The 24,245-nt window shown below is 34.5% G+C and overlaps 3 protein-coding genes across 5 annotated transcripts; 1 reads left to right on the top strand and 2 right to left on the bottom strand.

Moving 5' to 3' along the window:
• The first annotated feature begins 6,720 nt into the window (after positions 1 to 6,720).
• On the top strand, positions 6,721 to 12,998 carry LOC108215136 (inactive protein kinase SELMODRAFT_444075). Of its 2 annotated transcripts, XR_001805878.2 has the most exons (9): positions 6,721 to 7,042; positions 7,365 to 7,498; positions 8,694 to 8,788; positions 9,917 to 10,950; positions 11,058 to 11,218; positions 11,310 to 11,386; positions 11,722 to 12,049; positions 12,207 to 12,424; positions 12,630 to 12,998. XR_001805878.2 is itself a non-coding variant. In XM_017387493.2 (8 exons), exons 1-8 carry the CDS (start codon positions 6,862 to 6,864, stop codon positions 12,354 to 12,356), a joined length of 2,160 nt encoding a protein of 719 aa, XP_017242982.1. In that variant the 5' UTR covers positions 6,721 to 6,861; the 3' UTR covers positions 12,357 to 12,623. The 2 variants fall into 2 exon arrangements, 1 of the variants encoding a protein (XP_017242982.1); XM_017387493.2 differs by lacking the exon at positions 12,630 to 12,998 and having other exon boundaries at positions 12,207 to 12,623.
• LOC108215137 (protein JINGUBANG-like) lies at positions 12,999 to 15,064 on the bottom strand. Its single transcript, XM_017387494.2, has one exon. It carries the CDS (start codon positions 14,607 to 14,609, stop codon positions 13,242 to 13,244), a length of 1,368 nt encoding a protein of 455 aa, XP_017242983.1. The 5' UTR covers positions 14,610 to 15,064; the 3' UTR covers positions 12,999 to 13,241.
• Positions 15,065 to 15,769: 705 nt separating this feature from the next.
• On the bottom strand, positions 15,770 to 22,823 carry LOC108211567 (probable E3 ubiquitin-protein ligase ARI2). 2 transcript variants are annotated; one of them, XM_064090486.1, is made up of 7 exons: positions 22,438 to 22,823; positions 20,435 to 20,467; positions 20,066 to 20,342; positions 18,933 to 19,413; positions 16,758 to 17,297; positions 16,352 to 16,476; positions 15,770 to 16,244 (listed from the first exon to the last, which is right to left on the bottom strand). In XM_064090486.1, exons 1-7 carry the CDS (start codon positions 22,537 to 22,539, stop codon positions 16,129 to 16,131), a joined length of 1,674 nt encoding a protein of 557 aa, XP_063946556.1. In that variant the 5' UTR covers positions 22,540 to 22,823; the 3' UTR covers positions 15,770 to 16,128. The 2 variants fall into 2 exon arrangements, with proteins under 2 accessions (XP_063946556.1, XP_063946557.1); XM_064090487.1 differs by lacking the exon at positions 22,438 to 22,823 and adding an exon at positions 20,562 to 20,583.
• Positions 22,824 to 24,245: the final 1,422 nt, after the last annotated feature.

The following is a 24,245-nucleotide window of genomic DNA, read 5'->3' as shown; positions in this document are numbered from 1 at the left end:
AGGAATTGAGAAGTCATAAGAAATGCTAGTGGGGCTTTGATTAAACATTTATAGAGGACCACCGGCGATCACAAGCAGGCTCTCAGGCCGGCAATAATATACTCATTGAATCTGTGTTTGACATTTTATTTTTATGTATTATCACAGAAAATGGAAATACGAGGAAGAATATACCAATATTTTGGCAGATAGTGGCATTTACAATACGAATTTTCCGGATCCATTTATATTTGATCAATTTTAAAATCAATAGATAATTTATTTATAAACGATAAATTTTGATTTCAAATTCTTAACATTTATTATATTAATTAGCTACAATAATCATAAATTTCTTATTTCATCATCATCATCATCAAATTATATATATTTTTATGAAAGCCACGTCACAATATAACGTTTTTTAACCAAAACTTTTATTTATAAATAAAATTATAGACGATATTCGTTAACACTTTTTGTGATTTATATTTGAAGCTGATTCAAATGTACTTATTTTTTATTTTCACGTGAAAACAATTATTCCACACTTGAATGTGACAAAAAAAATTAAAAAAATTCCACACTTGAAGGAATCTACAAATTCGTTAACACCGTAGATTCGTTAACACACAACCATATAATTAAACTGCTATAACTTTCAGTCTACTTAGCAGAAAAAATGATTTGGACGTAGCAGCTGATAAAAAGTCTTGTAAACTTGTTTATATTAAATTGACGGCCTTCTGCTAAAAGCCATTAAAATTCAGTCGTAGCTTGACTCATGTGAGTTTATGTATATAACAACACAAGAAAATAAAATATATGTGAACTGTGTTAACTAACAAATATAGTCATCAAGAATATTTAATATAAGGATCAAGTGACATTAGTTTGAGTCTAACTAAATTTAAATAGCAGAAAAAACAACTCTTACAGAAAAAAGACAAAATTATGTGAATAAGACAATAGACAAGATCCCTATGCTGCAATGTCTGCTTTTTTAAACTTTTCATATAAGTGACCACTCGTTACTTGTTAGGAATGGTATTTTTAAATATTTTTTATAAATAAAAGTGTCTGATTATTGTTTTTAATCATGGAAGAATGAGAATAACTAATTTTACTATATGTTCAATATATTTTAATTACATGTTAGAATTAAAAAAAATATATAAAAAAAATAAAAACAAGGTATTTGAGAATAGAGTCATGGAGAGACCGTACAGAGACCAGAGTAAAGACTTAATACGTTAATAATATTGAACCCATAATTTTTATAAATTATCAAGATAATTTATATAGCAGGATTAATATATATTTTATATATTGTGATTCTAAAATATTAGTTTATAATAAACTATTAATCTGTCAAATATTAATAATATATGAAGGTTTTGTCGTGAATATTTTAAGATAAGTTTTGTAAGTAATTATCAGGTGACATTATTTAAAGTCTAGCTAAATTTAAATGCCAGAAAATTCACTTTGTTCTTGCAAGAAAAGACAAGCATATGCGTTTAAAATAAGGGAGAGAAGCTCAGTACTGGCCATATAGTTAAGTTTTGTAAATTAGTTGATGGTATTTCTGTCTCCGGTTCATGCATGTTGTATATATTAATGTTGACAAAGGGTTAAGGGTCGGCTTGCATAATGCCGTTTCGATTTTTGATGGTATTCAACCAGATCTATGCGATTCGTTTGGTGCAATCATTGGCCGCTAATGTATGTTGGTATTTGAATCAAAATAATCACTACAATTATTTTTTATAAACAAAATTTTCACCTTTTTTTACAAAAATAAATTATATAATTATACAATTAATAAATTTTAAATTGTGTTTCTGTTCATCTAACTTAGTTCATCTAACTTAGGATGAAACAAGTGTTAAATATATAAAGTATAAATGATAAAGTGGTGGTGGTTGTTTTCCAAATTTTATAAGATGGTGGCTGCACTTTAAAAACTACATTTTGTGCCAGGAGGTTACTTCCACCTTTCAATAAGGTGGCGGCCGCGAACCTCCGTTAATTTTCCTCTTGTTAACTCCAAAAATAAAAAAGTAAAGGACAAAGTGGTGACCGTATTTTTTCAAAATTTAAAAAATGTTGGATGGATTTCCACCACTTTGTCGTTTATTTTTTTATTTTTTAGCATTAACGGAAGGAAATTAACGGAGGCTGACGGCCGCCGTCATATTGAAAGTCGGAAGTAAACTCCGGCCACATCACGTAATTTTTAAATTCCAGCCAACATCTTGAAAATTTTGGAAAACTACGGCCACCATTTTGTCATTTACTCATATATAAATAACCGTCGTGATTTAAATAAAAGTGTGTCGGTTTCTTATTCGAACTATATAATCACGCTTGACTATGATTATCCCCAACTGTGCTAGGTCAGAGTAAAGGAGTACATTGTATATGTGAGGAACATATGATCTGATAATGATTCGGTACCTGATAATCCATCAACAATAATCAGATGTCATGTTTGTTCCGGACAAGGGTAAATTTGCTGTTCCATAATATGATATACTGACATTAAGCGAGAATAAAACATATTCTAATAATTTGTGATGATATGGAATATGTCGTGTTTAATTTATGGAGTTAAATGGTATGAAAGGTTAGGTATTTTTAATTTGTCCCTAACTTTTTTCTTAAATAATGCTATAAAAAATACCTAATACGGTGATTTTATTATTATTATTATTATGAGTAAAATCGGCCGACTATAATATTTGAGAAATTATGGTGTTGTTTGATATTATTTTATGTTTGTATATTTTCTAATAATCTGTTTTTTGAAAACGTTTTACTGATTAATACATTTCTAAAATCTAAATATTGTTTTTAAGAACAAGACCAACCAGGATCAAATAATTTTATATTTTTGAAACTAAAAATAATTTCTTTAGCAATAATAAAGTCAAATAGCCGTTGCTGAGCTCTTCGACCCTCACCAAGTATTGGAATTTTGATTTGGTTGTGCTAATTATATTCGGAATTCTCAGGTACTTTTACGGGAATAGAATCAAATGCGAAAAGTAGTTTGATAGTAGCAATGAAGTCAAATAGCCGTTGCTGAGCTTCTCGACCCTCACTAATATGACTGGATTTTCCATTTGTTTTTTTGGACTTAGCTTTCAGGCCTGTCCTCTAAATCTATCTAGCTGGGCTTTGGGCTTGCCTACATTCGTAATTACGTAATTGGGGATGGAAATCGGTTTATTTCGGGTCGGGATTGCTATATACCGTCTTTATCTCTGAATCCAAACCCAACTCCATTTCCGGGCAGATGAGGATCCTCACATCCCGCTCATCCCAGCCCGGTCGGGATTCGAGTATACCTGCGGTAATTCAAGAATTTTTAATTTAGATCAAAATTTTTATTTAAATATTTAAATTCATAACTAGGATTAATTTTTAATATGTCTAATTAATACCTGATTATTTTAATCCAAACAGATATTCAATGATTTAATTATGACCTAATATAATTAAATATTAAAATTTATGACAACAAATTTAATTATATTAAATATAATATGTATTTAAAGTAAAAACACGTGTAACTTTGCAATAATAATTTAAGACAAGTAATTAGAGTATTTGTTTTAATTTTAATATAGGACTTAGATCCTTTTATTTTTGTTTTTGAATAAAGAGTAAATAACAAAGTGGTGGCTGAAGTTTGTCAAATTTTACAGAATGGTGGCTGGACTTTAAAAACTACGGAATTGTGGCTCGAGTTCACTTCCGCCTTTTAAAAAGGTGGCGGCCGTTAAGCTCCGTTAATTTCTCCCGTTAACTTAAAAAAAATATCTAAAAAAAGAAGGGTAAATGCGGGTTTTAGGTAAAAACTCACAGATTATCCCCAAATCAACTGATTATCCCCAAATCCAAAACTCTCTACTTTCGAAACATCCTCACTCAAGAATCCCCCACTCATATGATGCCGGTGAAGATACATGAGATGTTGTTGGTGATGAAGCCTGACTTTCACTAATTTATCTTTCGAGCGACGAAGAAGCTGGTCAAGATGTAGCTCTAAAACCAAGGTGTCGTGGATGTAAAATGCTAGTTCGTCGATGTAAAATGCTAGTCACCCTGTCTACGGATGATAATTCAGAAGCTTGTGATGATAAATCACTCGGATCCTACATTTGAAGCGGAGTCAATTCAGGTGATTTGGTTGTCGAAAAGTGTTTAGGACTTAAACTTCCTGGAGGAGATATGCTCAAAGAAATAGACCTCACTCGCGAACCACCCGGCGAAATGCTCGGAGCTGGTTTGAGGTGATTTGCGGGGAGGAATTTTTGAAATTGGGTTAGTGGGTATGCTTGAAACTGAGCTGAGATTACTGGATGTTTGTGATTTTGGGTGGGTGTTTGGCAAGTTTTGATTTTGACGCTTACGAAAGATTGCAGCTGTGTAACGGTGATGCTAGAGAGAAGGTAATACAAGGGAGAAGGAGAGAGGAGACACAATTTTTGGAGGGTTTTGGGGTGATTTTCCTTCAATACCCTTTCTTTTAAATAATTTTAATTGAGTTAACGGAGGAAATTAACGGAGCTTCACGGCCGCCACCTTTTTAAAAGGCGGAGGTGAACTCCGGCCATCATTCCGTAGTTTTCAAAGTCCAGCCACCATTCTGTAAAATTTGACAAACTTCAGCCACCACTTTGTCGTTTACTCTTGAATAAATCAATAATCAATAAATTAATAAATACAGAAGATGAAAATAAATTATTATAATAGTGGCATGGTTTACATTAATTTAAACACATATCGGCATATTCAAGTAATATTGAGATAATGTGGTGACCTAAAATCGACTCCAACCAATATAATTTTTTCCTAAATCAATAAAGAAAACTATTAAACATAAAACCATTACTTTATTTCGAATATTAGTTAGAGTTCTACTACGCAACTGCACATGAAAAAAAAAAGTCTTATTTCTATGTTATATTTTGAAATCTTACCGAACTAATTTAGTCGATCTTGCAAAATTACCAGAAATGCTCTCACATATTTAAATAACCATCACCCCGCCAGGAAAAAGAATACAGCATAAAAATCATGGTACGATCGAGCTGGGGATATATGTATACACAATTTCGGGAAATGGGATATTTGTATTGAGGAATGGCAGAGAGGGTCAGAGAATTAACGTCCACCAATAATAACGTGATGTTACATAAATGCAGCTAAGCCAACTCTGAATTATTAGTTGGGTGGCACCCACTGCCCACATAAAACAAACAAATCAATCACACATGTTCTCAAAACATGAATATCAATTTCAAATTTGTTCCAAGTCTAAAGAGGATATTTTTTCAGATGTGTCTTTTGAAAATGTTAATTTTTTTGATCATGAGTCTTTCGAAATATTTGTTTTAAAATAAAAAGTGGATTCCATTTTAAAATATCACATAAGTAATAAGCTGTAATTACGGGATTAACTTTTCACTTTTTTCTAAATTTGTATTAGTATCATTTCATTAGAAAATAGTTGTTAGTACGTGTCAATAGGCACACACCAGAAAATCTACCATCTGGTTAGGAAAATAATTATTGGTATATGTTAATATACACACACAAGAATATCTGTGAATAAATATTAGTAAATTCTATGAAAAAATTCAAATTTCCAACAAAAAAAATTAAAAAGAGAGAGGAATATGTGGTTGCAATGCTCGTTAAAATCATTTAGAACTTTACGATTAAGATTGCATATGGAATTATATTTATTTTAAATAAAACCTTGTAACTTAAATATTTTTATATATACACTACATATTATTGCATTTTAAAGGAATTTATAAGAATAAATTTACGCCCTATTTTGTTTGCACTATTAAGCTATGCTAATTTGGAGGTTCAGCATCTCCAATTATGAAAAGCTCTTGGCTAAAAATTTAGTTCGCATTTCAAAAATAAAAATATAGTCAATCTCTTCAAACAATCACACTCCAACCATATCCAATCTTTATCTACGATTATAACCGACCTCATGACTATATTTATCGATCCACAACACTTATCACTATTGATATATTCAATTTATAATAATTTATATATTAATAACATATTATTTTTAAATTATAGCCAACCAACGTAGTCAATACCGTCGAAACAAAATTTTTTATAGATAGAGCAAATTTTGCATAATCTTACGGTCCAATTTCACCAAACATTATAGTTAACATCATTGGAGATGTCTTATTATTTTTATATCATTTCTTCTTAGTAGCATTGTAAAATGTCTTATTATTTTTATATCATTTCTTCTTAGTAGCATTGTAAAAGAGGGCGTGAAACTTAATTAGTGAAGACACGAAATAGAATTAATCAAAGATTAATCGGATTGAGTGGAGCTTAAGCAGATAATTAATAAATGATTAATGAATAATTAGATATTTAATATGGGCTATGAAACATGAATTAATCGACCATCAAGTTTTGAAACAATGCTTCTCAATTTTGAAAGATTTAATTCCATGAATTCCTATCTCAATTATTATTTTGGTCCTTTTTTCGAAAATATAACATGGTGTTACAAAAGCTAGAAAATATAACATGGTGTTACAAAAGCTATTATAATCTCATGAAAATCAATAAAAAAACCGAGTGCAATACAAATTCACAGAATTATAGTCATTTAAATTTTCAGAATATAATATAATTCTTCCCCCACAAACAAACATGCAGTACGTGATTTGAACGTTTTAAAGTCGAATAATATTCGTATTGCGAAAAGCCCTGATAGTTCGGATAGGCGAAAATAACTCTAGCACTGCATCGCTACTTTCAGACTCTCCATCTCTCTCTCTTCACGTTCTTCTTCTAATTACCTGAACCGCTGACGTCACCATGTTCCCGCCGAAAATTTCGCGACCTACTCCTCCGGAAGATTCGCCGCCGGCGAACGTGATCGTGGCCGTGAAAGCGGAGAAAGTGATCTCCAGGACCGCCTTAGCCTGGACTCTCACTCACGTGGTTCGCTCCGGCGATTGCATTATTTTGTTAGCTGTTTTTCCCGCCCAAAAAACCGGTAACTAGCTCCTACATATATATAATATTCATCTTTGCGGAACAGTTTTAGAGCGAGAACACGTTATAATTTGTTACCCGCTACCAAATAAAAACAGTTGAAGGATATATTGTTTTTATTAGTTGCATATATTTTCCGGTTCATAAGTGAGAATTATTGTTATGCACTTGTCGAATAAAAAACACGCAGAGGATATGTTGTTATTAATTGTGCGTATTTTTCGACTTTTAAGTGACTTATAAGCCCAGCCAAATGCAGCTGCAACGTGTTGATTACGGTTTGTGTAATTGTATGTTGATGAATCGTTTATTGGTGACTACAGGGAGAAAGTTTTGGAGTTTTCCGAAGTTGAGAGGAGATAACCGGAATGATGACAAGTCGAAATTGCCAGATCAAGTGCTCCAGATCTCGGAGTCTTGCTCGCAGATGGTGCTTCAGTTTCGTGATCAAATCGAGGTGATTGAAGTTTTAATTCAACTGATGATTACTTGCATTTTGATAAATTTTGTAATTAAATTTCGCAATTGAGTTTGAAAGCTATGCAGCTTCAATTTGAGTCCTTTGTGAATGATTAGTTAAATTTTTAAAAAACACTAGGACATTGCAGGTTAGATAACATGTTCATAAGAACGAAATGAGACCATACTATAAAATTGTAACGATTTTGTGAATTAGTTGATGATGTTTTTGGTAAAAGCCCAGTTGTAGATATTTTACTCAGCTGTTTGATAATGCACACCCAAGCCCTTAACCTTTTCTGCTAGAAGAACAAACAGAGGAATCACTTAGGCTTACAAATGCTTGAAATAAAAATAATTGATGATTTTGGAAGATATTGCTGTTACCTAATAACTAGATTGATAGGAGAATGTACAGGAGAAAATTATTATTGATTAGTGTTGACTATTTTGGCATTTGATCGAGCTGTCAGGGGATGCCTTATTTGTCAGGATCCGATGCAATGAAAGCTGATTAATTATTGTAGTGAATTGGGAGCTACATGTGCACCGAATAGAAAAGTTAAACAAAGGGATGTCATACTCCTTTATGTAATAGACTAATAGTTTCATGTCTTGCATCCAGATTTTGTAGTAACATGAATACTCTGAAAACTACTACATGTTTTAACTATAATGCTTATGGTCTCTATTTCTTAAGAAACACCTTTTATTAATGAAGAAAAATGACATATTTCGTGATGCCTATATGTTGGACCAGAGAGATATATATTACCATATGAAATTAATTTATCTGGACACATGTTTTGGATGTGGATACTGCATCCCTTGTGACAATTTTAGATAATGTAACTGTCTACATGAAATACAATATCCACTTGACTACTACATTATCTAACAGATATCTAGCACTTCTATGGCCATTAAACTTGTTATTTGTTAAGCCGATTTCACGCTGAAGTAGCTTGTATACCCTGCCACAAAAAGCTGTTATTCTCTATATATGTTGATATGTTGAACTGATCTGTTTTATTTCCATTCTATATTTAAGGCGAACAATCTATAAAAGTGACAAGTAAACTTAGTTCCGTTTTCATTTGGTATCATATATTAAGTCTAATCTACTGCTCGGTACTAATATATTTGAAGTAACAACTGAATTTATTAACTTGAAATAATTTGCTATTATGTAGGTCATAGTCCGGATTAAGGTGGTATTAGGTACACCTTCTGGTGTTGTGGCAGCTGAAGCAAAAAGAAATGAAGCCACCTGGGTCATATTGGACAAGTAAATAGACGTAAAGCTATTTTCTTTCACCCATATACTAGTTAGGTGATTAGATGTTTAACTTATTTCTTCGAGGACTGGTGTTTATTACTTACCTCAAAATTCAAATAGGGACCGCGAGAAGGGACCATTTCTGCCTTTATTAGGATTTCTTAATATGCAATGGTTGTTCATGCACATTTAGAGTAAGCCCTGCAGAGTTGATCACAACTGCCCCCTTTTTTTTATCGATACACAACTGCCCTTTTATGTATGTTACACATACTCTTCTCTACCAATCCTCTTTCCTTATCAGTCACAGGTCTTACAGCTTTAGAAGTTTCCCCATGAAAGTGGTATCACTGTTGCTATCTCTGATTAATTATACAACCATAGATATACAATGCACACAAATATACATATTTATATATAAAGTCTGTTACTATGTGCTGAACTTCAAGTTTAAGTCGAACTTTTTATCTGGAAAAGCCACCTCTTAACCAGACTTTTTCTTTTTCCAAGTAGCACCGACTGGGCATACATTTTTAGGTGTAATCAGCGGTATTCATTTTGGCTGTTCCGCAGACATGAACGTGAACTTGGCTGTGGTTCTTTTTTTTTTCTTGTTCTTTTTTATGTAATACTTTCCTGTGGTTCTTTATCTTATAAAAAAAATGCTTAGCATTAATTATTTGCTGTAGCCTGCTAGCCAATTGAACTTTGTCAAACCCCTACGTAAAATTTTATACCTGGTCATGGAATATCATTTATGAAAGTTCATTCAATTACCAGCCATACACAACTCGGGTAATTATCCCAAGTTACTGTAAACAGCTGCATGCTGCAGCAGATCATATATTGTAGCCATAAAAAATGTCTACATTATACAAGTTTTTCAAATTAGTCAAACTTAAAACCCGCCTTTCAATATACTGGTTTGTGATAAGGTTGGGAGTCTTATGTTCTTTATAATACAAGCATTTACATTTGCCCTTTATGCTATTGAACAGAAATAGCTGGTTATCAACCCCAATTCTTTGTTTATTAACTTTTAGTTTCTTTATCATGTGTTATGATTCAACTTCTAGGATTAAGATTATTTGGAGGATCTAAAGACTGAAAAACCATTTGCCCGGTGTGCTGAAACAGGAAATTGAAGCAAGAGCGTGCACACTGTATTGAGGAACTACAGTGCAACATCGTAGTAATGAAGGGTTCTCAACCAAAAGTTGTTAGACTCAATTTGGCGTCCTCAGATGATATTCAAACACCTTTCATTTCTGCTTCTTCATCGCCAGATTCTTCAATGTTGCAAGGCTACAGGAAGAGGCATTCTACTCCTTCAAGCAGTCCTGAGGAACCACGTACCTCATACACAAGGTCGTCAGGAGAAATTTCAGTATCAAGTACAGACACGATGGCTTACTTTGTCTATGAACAAAATCCTCTTTTTGAAAGACCATATAAAGTAAAGCATGCACAATTAAGAATGAATGAGTCAGAAAGTCCTCATACTACAGTCTATTCTGCGGAGGAAAGGGTGATAGCTCTCTCTACTGCCCAAAAGTCATACATAAACGGTACTCCTAAGAAAGTTATATGGATTCCTCAAAACCATGTTATTGATCAGCAAGAGCCAAGAATAAAATTATCCAGAAACTACCCCCAAACCGGACCTGCTAATAATAAAGTTGAACTTCATAAACATTTTCAATTTAATCAAGATGCAAGTGTAGCACGAGCTAAGCTCCAACAGACTCAAGACCACGTAGATATCAGTAGCATTAGAGAAGCAGTCTCTTTAGCTAGAACTTTCTCAACACCTCCTCCTTTGTGTTCATTATGCCAACACAAGGCACCAGCTTTTGGAAAACCTCCAATACGGTTTCATTATGAGGAGTTGCAAGAAGCAACAAGCGGGTTCTCAGAGTTGAATTTCTTGGCAGAAGGTGTGTTTGGCTTGGTCCATAAAGGAATACTAAAGAATGGACAGGTGGTTGCAATCAAGCAGCTAAAGTTTTCGAGGTCTCAAGAAGATGCCGATTTCTGCAAGGAAGTGAGGATGTTAAATTGTGCACAACATAGGAATGTTGTGCTGCTGGTCGGGTTCTGTATTCAAGGAAAAAGAAGAGCACTGGTATATGAGTACATATGCAACAACTCACTGGACTTTCATTTGCATGGTATCTGCTGTTTACTTCTGTATATTTACTTTCATACTGCAATCAGTTATTACAAATATTTTTATTGCAAAATCATACATATTTTTCTGTTTACAATATATGTACAGAAAACAAAAAAATGCCACTGCAATGGCATACACGTCTAAAAATAGCTAGTGGGACGGCAAGAGGCTTACGATATCTACATGAAGATTGCAGAGTGGGTTGTATAGCTCATAGAGACATGCGACCTAGCAACATACTTTTGACTCACAACTTTGAACCATTGGTACTTCAGTTTATATGATATTTTCAGAGGAGTGAAATATGAGTGTAAGTTTTGCAGTCAGTGTTGTCTAATTAGTGGGCTTTTTATCTAGGTTGCTGATGTTGGAGTTCTGAGACTGCATACCGAATTGGATATTTTCTGCGAGGAGCAAAACATTGAAACTTTACGGTATGCAAGATTTTTGCAGCTAGATTTATAGGCTACACTATAACTTCTTTTGTATGTGTTTGCTATTCGAAGAGAGGTCAGCAATAACCTTTGAAGTTAATTCCTACAGTCTGAACCCTCAAGTTTCTACCTTATCTCTGTCATATCCATTTTTCAGCATATATCAATAATATGAAAGTGTAGAATTTTTCAAATGAGATTAGGCAAGATTTAAAGCAGCCAAAAATGATCGTCTCCTATTTAAATAATTTTGGTTTCGGATCCGTTGACAACCTAAATGTAGCTACTATCGATGTATACATTTGCCCCCATTTGATAAAGCATTCTTATACAAGGTACCTTGCACCAGAGTACTTTAACGGTGGAAATATTACAGAGAAAGCTGACATATATGCATTTGGATTGGTACTATTAGAGCTAATTACTGGTCAAAGAACCGTGGAGTTGCAATGCTACAAGGGTGAACACCACTCATGTTCGGAAAAAATTTACCCTCTACCCTCTTTGGAAGTAGTCAATCTTTTCACAAATATACATCAACTTCTGGACCCATCCTTACACTCTCATCAACATGGTGACTTGCCCAGTGAAGTGCAAGCAATGGGTCAGGCTGCGTTCCTGTGTCTACGACAAGATCCAGAATCAAGACCTCCAATGTCAAAGGTATAATACATATCTAGTATTTCATGTGCAATTATTTAGGAAATACCTTGAATATGGCTATACAAGGAAAATAGATTATTTGTCATTCTTAATGTAATCTTTTAAGATGGAAGAGTTTTATCCGTAACTTTTGCTTCCTTCGCGTTTCTCAACATAGATCCTCAGAGTACTAGAAGGTGGAGAAGCAGTTATGCCTCTGGGGTTGGATTTGCAGTCAGTCGGTACTAGAAGTGCACACATGAGTAGTCTAATATCAAACACGCAACCGAAATCAAGAATGTCACATTCGCGGCAGCTTTCTCAGTGATATATGCAGAAATTTTGATTGATGAGTACTTATTCAAGTCAATGCATAGCATTATAGAGTTTTATAAGGTTTGTTTTTGTATCTCCATTTCCGTAATTTATCTCAGATTAGAATTCATGCCAACTTTGTACTTCTGTCAAATTTTCGGTTCTATTTGGAGGTCAATACCACAGTCAGGAAGCACTTCCTCTGAGCAACTCTCTGTATGGAATTTGGATTTGATTTTAATAGCTTAAAGTATACTAATATACAAGCATTTACTTTGAATGGCAGTTTTGTCTGCAACGGAACTCGTAGCGCAAGAAGGTCCTCCAATAGTTTACCAAACAGTAGTGCTACATAATCCAAAAAAAATTCCCAAAATTAGTCCCGTATGACATGGTGTCGGTGTCGGTGTCGGTGACGTGACAATTTAGAGGCTTTTGATTGGCGTTATCGATACGAATGCAGGGCAGCCATTGTTATTTGAGGAGAACATGTGGCGTCTGGGGGATATATTTCGGGATTAAATTTGATTGTTCTGACATTTCCCTTACCGATATTACAGAGTAACATTTTATGTAAAAGTTTCGTGTACCATCATTTCAAATTAGGTGACAACATTACAAAGAAACATCAATCCTGCTTGATTACCTTGGAGAAGTAGGATAATGTATAATAGCTTGTCAACTATAATTGTACAAAGTTTCCTGTCGATAGAACCTATTAGAGTTAATCAGTTGCATAAACAGTAGAAAATATAAATGTTCTTGTTGCAATTCGAATCGATTTTGCACGAATATATACATGACAGGGGTGAGAGGAAAGACGTGATGAGAAGGCGGATTCAGATGACTAATGACGGACGGAGATTATAAAGAAGTCGATGGCCTTAACTTGTTGCTGTTAATATTTTGCAGATGGTATTGAATCCCAACCTGAATACATAGCCATGTCCGGGGCGTGCTCCGATACACTCCAGACCTTAACTGACTTGTCTAGGCTGCCGCTGTAAACCACCCATTTCGGATCACTGTCTGTCGACTCCTGATCCTTCTCGACTGTCAAGCACTTGACTGGCCCGGTGTGGCCAGTTAGCACCGACAGACAGTTGTGAGCTGACGATCCCTCCCTTCTCCAGACGCAGATGTTTTTATCTGCAGAACCGCTGAACAACAGAGGCCCTGCAGCTTCGAGGCACAGAACTGCCAGTTTATGTCCCTTGAGAACACCTCCATGAGCCAACTGCTTGTCGCACTCCCAGAAGTTAACGTTTCCATCAGAGGATCCGCAGTATAGAACTGTGCTTGATGCATTGACAGCTAGTGATGTTATAGCAGATTCTTGATCGAGGAGTGTCTGTATAAGAACATGCTTCGTGACTTTCCCATGCGGCTCTCTCTTCCACACCTTAACACTCCCATCAGCGGAGCCTGTGAAGACTAAATTGTCCGGTCCTGCAACGATAGAGTTGACAGCATCCTCATGGGCTTTCACTGATTCCAGGCACTTGGAATTCTCGACTCTCCACACCTTAAAAGTCCGGTCCCATGAAGCAGAATACAGAAGCCCTTGTGCCTGACTCATGCTCAAAGAAGATATGGCATCACAATGCTTGATCCAGAGAGTAGTCTTGTTACGCTTAACCTCAATGTAGTTCTTCGGCTTTATGGAGCATTTGAAAATGTCCATCATCGTAGGCAATGTGCCACATCTCTTGTGCAGACTCGGGTCCTTAGACTGCACCTTCCACACGCGAACCTTCCCATCCTGATGCCCTGTGAAGATCTTCCCACCGCAGATTATTATAGCCTTAACCAATCCGCTATTGGATTTAAACGCGGAGAATTCCTTCAAATCCTTCCACACACGAATGTTCTTGCTGTCTGAGCCTGTGTACAAGAGACCATTGACAGCAGCTAGTGAATAAATATGCCCCTCCTCGCGAACAAGTGAGCCAATTAGGCCAGAAGGGGGAGCAGCGCCACTTTTAACATCATGTTCATCAAAATTAGACCAAGGAGATTTCGCGAAAGGAGAGCTCTGGTTCCACGGAGACATCATCATAGGTGATCCCTCACAGCTCAACCTTGAAGGATCATAGGCCGAAAAGCTGCTATTTCTCTTATTGTAATCAGCATCATCTCCATCATCCACCGACGACGTAGATGACATGTGAGGATCAGAATGCATCATGTTTCCTACTTTCGAAGGCATGCTGGAAGCTCCACCGAACATTGCACTGGTAGATCCTGGTGGCTCATCGTCTCTCATTGTATCAGTTTATCGGTCTACACAACTTCTGACTGCTCAAATTCTAACTTATATCGGAAAAAGTACATTCAAGAGGAGATAACAAAGAAGTTTGAGATGATGTAAAGAGGAGAAAATGAAAGTAGGGAAATAGTGAAATGTTTTTGTGGGTAAAAATAATGTAAATGTCGAAAGATGGAGAAGAATTTTCGGGTGTGAATGATTTGTGTATGATATATGTTCATGAAATCTATGTTTGGTAGTTTTCTTGAGTTAGATAGATGGTGAAGAGATATAAAAGGTACAAGTCACTGCCCTATTTTGGGAAAATTCAATAATCATGCATTATCTATTCGGTAACATTCGATAAATTTTTCGAGATCTCTAGCATTTGGTCGGTGTAGCTCGGTATTTCTACACTCTGCTCTGCAATTTAGGGGAATGTGTTTAGCCTATGCAACTTGTTTTCGCAACTGATGCTGGGTGGAATCATAGATATACCATTCAATACAAAGGTCCAATTTAAGGCTCAATATCCTTTGATCGTGACTATCAGTCGATTCTGGTTCCAAAATAGGATATAATTTATAAAATTGCTTCGCAAATAACATGTCAAAAAATTTGAAATAAAAGATATTTTAGAGCCACTCCAACCCTGCAAAACTCTTAACTAAAAAATGAGTCGACATATCAAAAATAAGAAATATACATAATATCTTCAAAAATTCACGCTCCAACCCTACATTCCTTTTGTCTATGTTTTAGCCAAGTCCTGGTTAAAGTCTATGGGCCTGTTTGGATGGTGGAAGCAGCTTCTGCTTCCGGCTTCTGTTTTTCTTGACCCGTTTGTGTAAATAAGTAGAAGCACTTTTAAGAAGCTGAGAATGCTAGCTTCTCTCTCAGAGCTTCTGCTTCTTTTCCAAACAATTTATTCACTTATTTACTTCTCACTTCTACTCCACTTCTTTAATTTAAGCAAAAAGTCACTTCTTTTAAGTTAGTTCAAACGGCCCCAATATTTGTCGAATGGCTACAGCCACATCCATCAGAACATTTGCATAAAACCAATTTAGCTTGCCTTTTCCTGGATTAGCAAATGGTTTAGGAGCCAGTATCAAACAATTGCAAATATTTATGCTCCGGGTAACATTTCCTACTACAAGAATGCAAATTCCACCATCTTGGAGAAAAAGGAACCATAATTATCCATCGACCAAATAACTAAATGATTAGCAGCATAAAGTACGAGTTCAATTCCATCCATAATCATTAGCGACTTCAAAATACATCCTAGTTAATTACTACTAACATTCGAAATCCAGATTCTGAAATTACAAATTCAAGTAGAAGGAGATTAAAAGACCCTAGCTGTAAATTGATTTGTACAAGTCGACAGTTGCTAATTTGTTGATGTCTACTACTGCTGACAAATGTGCATTGAAACTTCAAACCACAATTGGTAAGTTAACTCTGATGCAGTACTAGAACACATCTCGCGATTGATAGGTTTATTCTGCTGCAGGGATGTCCAGCTGTTTAACTAGACCCATCTTGACTCTTCTTCATCTATTTTCACACGCTTTAGTGGACCACCGTTCCCTTCGTACAAGTCCTGAGAGCTAGAAGAAGGATGACAAGGTCTCGCCACACACCTCTCTGTCATTAGAACTATTTGTTAATGCAAATTCAATGTAAAATACGGGGTTTATGCGGATAGCTGGAAAACACTTAATTGAATTAGAAAAAAAGGCGGATAACCATACCGTTTTCATCAGAGCTTTCACTGGGAATCTCGGATGCACGTTCTACACCGTACGCCCTATAAGGAGCTATAATATGAACTGCCTGATGCAATTCGCCTAATAATTCATTACCAATACATTCATACCTGCAGTCAATACAAACTAGGGAATCAGATTGTCAAAATTTTAAAGAATCCTTCAAGTATTTTAACATAGCAATCCTAACTACTTCCGAAGTCAATTTGCATCTCACTTAGACAAAATTAAGTACTCGCTCAAAGGTTGAGACTTATAACCTTTCGTCATTCAATTATTGTGCTTAAATCTGGTATTATTCATCTGGATTACAAAACTGAAAAGTTAAATTATAGAAACTCAAATTAACTACTATTATTATCAAACTAAAGTAAAAAGGATTTAGTCTCACAATCGTTTGCAGCACTTGTCAGCAATCCCGGATAAATCAATGATCTTAATTTTGGTTTCCACAAACTTATATTCAGGATACTCATGAAATGGAAGTTCCAGACACATAGAGAGTTGCTCAACAATTAACTCAAGCTGCTCCTGTTGGTCCTCAAACAAGTTCTGTTTCATTATCCTTATATTCTTCGGCATTTCATCTTTTAGCAGTCCATTACCAAACATGTAATATCCCAGAGGATAGGAATATGAGAGAATCCGCCTTGATCTGGAGAGTCTGTAAAGGCCATCAAATAGCCACGAAAAATTCATAGAATCTGTTTTCTTCGCATCCAGAAATGAAATTTTATACCGGGTTGTTCCTTTCAGCTTATATTCAGCTCTTAGAGAGTCAATATGAGCTTGAAAACGATTGTGATAGTGAATATAGCGCAGAAGTTCTGTCCTTGCTTGTTCAGTATTTACTGCATGGTAATCATCTTTGTATCGAACACAACTGTGACCTTGAGTACCATGCCATGCATAATCACATCCACAAATCCAACTACAAGAATTGGAAGACAGCAAATTAAAAAAAAAATGTAAAATTTAAAATTCTTTTACTTTAATTACATTAAATTGTTGCAAGAGAATGATAGAAGGGTGCATTTCAACAAATACTCACGAGTCTAATAACATGAAAAATGGTCAGCCCGAAAAGAACTTGAGAATATATGCAAAGACTCTTTAACTCTAGACTAGAGACAACTGGATTATTCTAAAATTTTACATAATCGTCCAAACGCCAACATGTCTGCCTAATCATTCACATTAAGATATAACTGCACAGAGCTTCTAGCTTGGGCACTTTCAAAATATGTGGGCTTCTTAATTCCTGAGTTTGCACATCGCTGTACAAACATTTATATTATCTTGTATTCTTGTACTTCAAGTTCAAAGTACAAATGCTCAAAATGCATGGATGCTTAAAAATGTTTTCTTCGTATGGTTTTTTCGTAAATGTATTAAAAAAGAGGGAATAAAGTACCTATGAGCACACAGATATATATACTAAATCCATCAAAGATTGAGGATCCAAGGTATCCAGTATGAGATGAGTCAGATGACAAAGCTTGAGAAACATGGAGTTACTGCTTATTTTATACTAGGAAATGGCACATTAATACAAATAGGAGGCTGTCATGTATGCAATCCACAGCCAAAAAATCCTTTTGACGACCGACAATCAAAGCCTAGACCTGATCCATATTAAAGGATAACTATTTTGAAAATTTGGACTTAGACTCAATTAGTTTTATAGTTCTGTAACTAAATCTTACTGCAAATGTACCAAGTAACAGAGTACTTGACTGCCAAGGAAAAATATTCTTAATTATGCTACATACAAACAGTTTAAACTTACAAAGCATACAGTGAAGCTACATGAGAATATAGAAATTGATAAAGAATAGAACCTCAATAGGGTAATAGGCAAGAGATGTAAAAGAAATTTTGGAGCGGGCCCGTTGTTTTGCCAAAAGGGAGTTAATAATTATATTATCATGACATGATGTAATTTGATTATGCAGGGCAAGTAATTGTACAGATCTATGATATTGTTAGGAGTCCCACATCAGTTGTGGGATGGGCGCAAAAAGCTAGAATATAAGCAGCCAGATAACTCCATTAATATGAGGCCTTTTGGGAGATGCCCAAAAAAAACCCGTTTGGACTCGGCCCAAAGCGAACAATATCATACTATTGTGGAGTTATGCTTGCTTAGTTGGCCCAACAAGTGATATCAGAGCCAGGTTATAATGGTCCATAACTATCTCAGGTGCCAGGTTGGAACGATTTATGAGAATCTCACATGGGCTCCCCCCACAACACACAATACTGCTACTCTTATCTTATTGTTTTGCATGCTTATAAGTCATTGTTATAATGTTATTATTACACCTATTGATTACTTACCTTCCCCCCCCCCCCCCCCCAGTATTTTCATCACATGTGACATTTTGCAGCCAACTCAACAATTGCCAACATAAAATGTACTGGATAAAGATTTATATGACATGGTGGTTTCCATCTATATGTAAAAAGTAAAACCAAAATAAAGAACTTGAATAAATTAAACAGGCTCAGAGACTATAGTAGCATTATCTTTGTAATGGAGCACAATTAGCATGAGAGGACTAACCAGAATGCTTGTCCGCAGATACATCGTACTCTATTACATCCGCCATTTTTCTCCACTGGTTTGTGACAATGTGGGCAGGGTTTTGTATTGACTGTAATCCAGTTAACTGTCTCCGATTCATCCATACATTTCTTGTGCCAAAGCTCCCAAATCAGACATGAACATGGTGAATGTGCTTCAGCTGAACAATTGAAGCAAAATTGCAGGCCACATGCACATTCAACCTCACAGTACTGATCATCCTCGACCCGGATTGCATTTCCGCAATGAGGAATGCTAGGGCACCATTTCACCTTCTTATTATCATCTATGTATGACTGTAGGAGGAAGCAGTCAAACTTCTCAGCAAGAACAGGATCTCTGGCACTGACCAAACTTTTAACTTTACCTTCATCACAAACTTCGTTGCACTTTTCAGCCATGCATCTGACGCGTCTACTCTGGCCCTCATTTATTTTCACAATGAAATGTTCAGTCCAACCTGAATGAGATGAGGAAAACTAAGATGAAATTCTATCAAGTTTTTGATTCAAGAATTAACATATTATATTAGTTGTAACGTTAATCTTCAAGTCAATAGTATATACAGTACCATTAAAGATATACCAGATAATCAAGCGGGAAAAAGTGTCCAAGACATGAACAGAAGACTCGAGCTAGAGCATATACCATTGACATTGTTAAAAGACTCGCACAATAGCTTGTGCCATTGAAGCAAAAAACTTGCTGTGCATTTATTAAGCCCAGAAGACACTTTGCACATCAAGACAAATTGCAGATCAATGTTGCATGCAGAATCAAGTACATAAGTTGCTGATGTAAAGCTTATAGAAATTTAAATATGATCTAAGTTAAATATAAACATGTAATTATAATAATCATTTAGGGTTGAACATCAAAGCATATGACTTAAGTGCTAGCACAACTTAGATGTCTGTCACCTTAAATTATGGTATCCGCGCCATTCAAGAGTTACTTCAAAGTATTACATTTGAGAATACAGAGTCCAAGAAATACAATAATTAATACGAGAGTTGACACTGAAAGTTGTAGATTATATCAAGTGACCATACTTCTGCAACAAATAAACTTGAGATACATTGTAAGAAAACCAAAGGCAACGATACACTTACAATTATTGCAATAACAATGGCCACAATCCATTGTCGTTGTTTCAATTGCTGAAACTTCCTCTATGCAAATGTCACATGTTACATTAGATGAGTTTTGAAACAAGGATTGTCCATCATGCTCCTTTACTGTTATACCTGCTTCTGCATACAACTCATTTCCCTTCTCCACAAACACCATAAAGACTTTTTCAACATTCCAACGATAATGAATGAGTATGGTCCGTGCATGGTGTTCTTTCACAAACAGCAAATCCATTACCTTTTGTAGGTCTTCCCTCTGCATTAACGAAGCACAAAAAACAAGCACATTAAATCCCTATGGCAATTTAAGGCCAAATTAGAAAGTAAATAACATTAAAATTAACTCACCTGTGCAGCCAACAAAGATTCTTTCCTGATCACCTGCAAAGGAAAAGGCTATTAATAGGAAACCAAAATTCAAATTGGTGAACATATACTTTCTTGTAATTTCATATAATTATCAAAAGAAATGGACCTGCTCAGTGTAATATCACAGAACAAAGTGAGCCCTATAGAAGCTGTTCTTGCAACTTGTAAACCACTATTTTTAAGAATTAACAGTTAATGTATTAGTATTACAAAAGAATAAAAAAATAGGGGCAATTCAAAATGAAGTATTAATTTACGTTTTCGATTTTCTAGGCCCTTTTACATAAGACAAACCAAGGAAGCATTTCAGTTACAGTCTTGTCAAAGGACAGATATCAACAAAATATGTAGATTCAAAATGCAACTAACATTAAAAAAAAAAAATCAGAACATATAGGGTTACTTTATGGACACTATAGCAACAGCACCAAAAAAGGGATGCACACATTCTTACTTCAATTACCTTGACTGCTAGACTGTCGCGATTCATGGTGATGGAGACCGTAAAGATGATTCTTAGTAATGCTTTATAATTGTTAATGTGTCTTTGTGTGCACCTATATTATGCAGCCAAAATTTATGGAAAAGAAACCGGAGGCTGCGTTGAAGAAAATGCTAAAGTTTGCCTAAGAAAAATAACTAACAAAAGAAACATAAAATATACCAAAACTAGAGTAGATACACACATTGTGGTCAAAAGTAATAATTTTTAGACGATAGAAGATATTAGATTCGGAGAATATGCACTCAAGATTTTATTGACAACTAATGTGCAATTAGTATGTGAATTATTTTCCAAATTTCTGCCTAATGTAAAAAATTATAATGGTTTGAATAACAGCGAAATAAATTGTGACACTATGTTATATGTTCACCAGTTTCTTAACGGCAATATTTTTTAAGATTCAGTCTCTAAATTACCCGATGTTACTGATGAATATTTTTTAATACATTGCAGAATTATTGGCTGAAATTAAACTAATGTCACATTCTGGTGACTGAAATCTTCAAAATTGCAATTTAATGGCCGCACACTGTTTTTGTTGTTCAAAAGCAATAGATGTCAACAGTTGTTTTTTAATCATCCACTTTCCTAAAACACAGAAAATTTAACAATCCAGCCGCTGAAGTGCTAAACTGAGTAAAGCTCAGTGACCACTTCACAATTCACTCATATTGTTCCATGTATTCTTCCATCAATTTATTTGCCACAATTATAAAATCGACGCATATAAACTACATGAGGCCAGGTGTCAAAGAAACCTTGTTCCTTGATCTACATATTATCAACCAGAAGGATCTTTCACTTGCACTACAAAGCATCAATTAAACATCAACAAAGTAATATGTTCAAAAATAAAGTTCAATCACTCAGCATAGACCAGTCACGGCCCAACCAAAATTTAATTTGCATAGATGGTTCCCATCATACATTCCTATCAGATATGCACAATCCTAACTTCAATATGATACAAATCAATATAATAACTATACATAACAAAACAAGAATCTAACTAAGACCCTACAAATTCATACTTCCCTTTAGTACGAGGTATTCGACATCTATAAATGAACTTCAAATGTATCTTTCTAAACAGACATATGTACATACATAACTCGATAAACTATATTCCAAAATAAATGCATGAAAACAAGGTATGGTGTATTAGCTCAAACCATATTTTCAATTCATCAATTCAGTACAACTACATATCAAACTAATTTTTGAAAATCTTAACTCAACAAAGATGCAATCTTTCCTAGCATTGCAAACCCTTCCTCTGTGCAGACATGCCAAAATTTCGACAAATTCGACACATATGTTTGTTTCATCAACAACCCTCGTCATAAAGAAACATTAAACCCTAAACCCATAATTTATATACCAACAAACTAAACAAAATTGATAATGCAAAAAAAAAATTAAAAAAATTGATCAAATCAAGAACAGTAAAAAACAATTTTTTTTTTTTTAAAGTTACCTTATTAGATGAAGAGGGTTCAGAGAAGTGCAGCTCATCATTAAAGTTGTAATCATCGTCGCTGTGAGAGTACTCATCATCGCTGCTCTGATTGTGCTCCATCAATTCTCTGTGTGTGTTTTGTCTATATATGTGTGTGTTTTGGAGTGAGGGATCAAAGGGTAAAGATGAAAAGAGAGTATTACTGGGTGATCATTTTAATTGAGGGAGAGAGAGTTTTGTGAAAGTGATTGTTTTAGCTTTGGGGGAGAGAGAGAGAGAGATGGGTAGTAATTTCGTGGAAAATAAGAGTGGACTGGTACGTAAGACTCCTAGTAATTATAGGAGGCTCGCGTTTTTGTCTATTTCGAGTATGTTTGCAGTATAATTTCACTTTGATCGTGTTCGTATCGGGTCGTATTCAAACTCGATCGTTAATTAAGAAGATCGATCATATCCTTTTCGGATTGACGAATCATGTTTAATTCCGACACTATTATCTTGATTAAATAGATAATACCTTTTGTCAAAAAAAAAGAGAAGATAATACCCAAATTTATCTAAATATATATATATGATTAACTTGTAAATTTTTTTGTTTCATGCCAATATTGATTGACTATATTTTAAAAATGATATATTATTATTTCATATTGTTATAAATAAAATATGTTATTTTACTAGGGAAAATAGATTTTTTTGCCATCCAACTTATTATTTGTTTAGAAACCTACCACTGAACTATATTTTTTTTCTTTTTTGCCACTAATGTTAGGTTCGGATTTTTTTTTTGTCACTAACATTAGGTTCGGATTTGATTATTAACACTATGTTATTCTTTTTAGAATTAATTGCATTTGGCACCCCTTTGATTTCAGCATGTTGCACATTGCACCTAATAGTTTTGGAATAAACATTATGCAGCCCCTTACTTTTAACCCGTAGACACTTTGCACCCTTTCCGTTATCTTCCGCCGTTACCGTTAACTTTTGAAGGGGCATTTTGGGAAATTTTATTATATTTAATTAAAATCAGACTTTTATTTAAATTTTCCGATCATCTAAACGATATTTTTCGGAAATCTATTTTTCGGTAGTCTGCAATATAATAGTGATATGTGTCTATATCTTTATATGTATTACTCCATATGTGTCCTAGATAGTTTATCTTAGCGGACGAGAGTACGAATTTTTTTACTCAGAAAGGAAATCTCAAAATTAACTTATGGAACTATATTTATAAAAAGTGAGAACCTTAAAATACGTGACAAGTAGTGGTAAAGAACTATAAAGTCAAGTGATACTATATTTTTGTGGAGTCTTAAAATAATTCATAAAACTAAATTTTTTAGTTTCTTAAAATGCATGTTAAACTCTCGTACTTCAAGGTAAACTAGCTAAGGGACATATAGATGACTGTATATAATGTTATAAACACATATCATATCACCATAATATTGCAGACTAGCACTAGCCCTAACTACCACTATGTTTTTATAATGCTCAAAAAATAACATATTGTTAATAATCAAATCAAAACATAATGTTAGTGATAAAAAAAAAAGTCCAACGTTTTTTTAAGGAAAAAAAAACCAACATTAAATTTTATTCAGAAAAAATAAAATAAAATATTTTTTGAAATTTTTTGGAGTCTCAAAATGCGTGTCCAACTCTCATCCTCCAATCTAAACTACCTAGGACACTACATAAAGATATAGACACATATCATATCGCCATTATATTGCAGACTAACATTATATTTTAATAATACTAAAAAACTAACATAGTGTTAATAATCAAATCCGAACCTAACGTTAGTGACAAAAAAA

Source organism: Daucus carota, chromosome 3 (assembly GCF_001625215.2).
Source record: "Daucus carota subsp. sativus chromosome 3, DH1 v3.0, whole genome shotgun sequence".
Classification (NCBI taxonomy): domain Eukaryota; kingdom Viridiplantae; phylum Streptophyta; class Magnoliopsida; order Apiales; family Apiaceae; genus Daucus; species Daucus carota.
The sequence above is the reverse complement of the archived record's forward strand: the minus strand, read 5'-3'. Positions and strand labels throughout refer to the sequence as shown.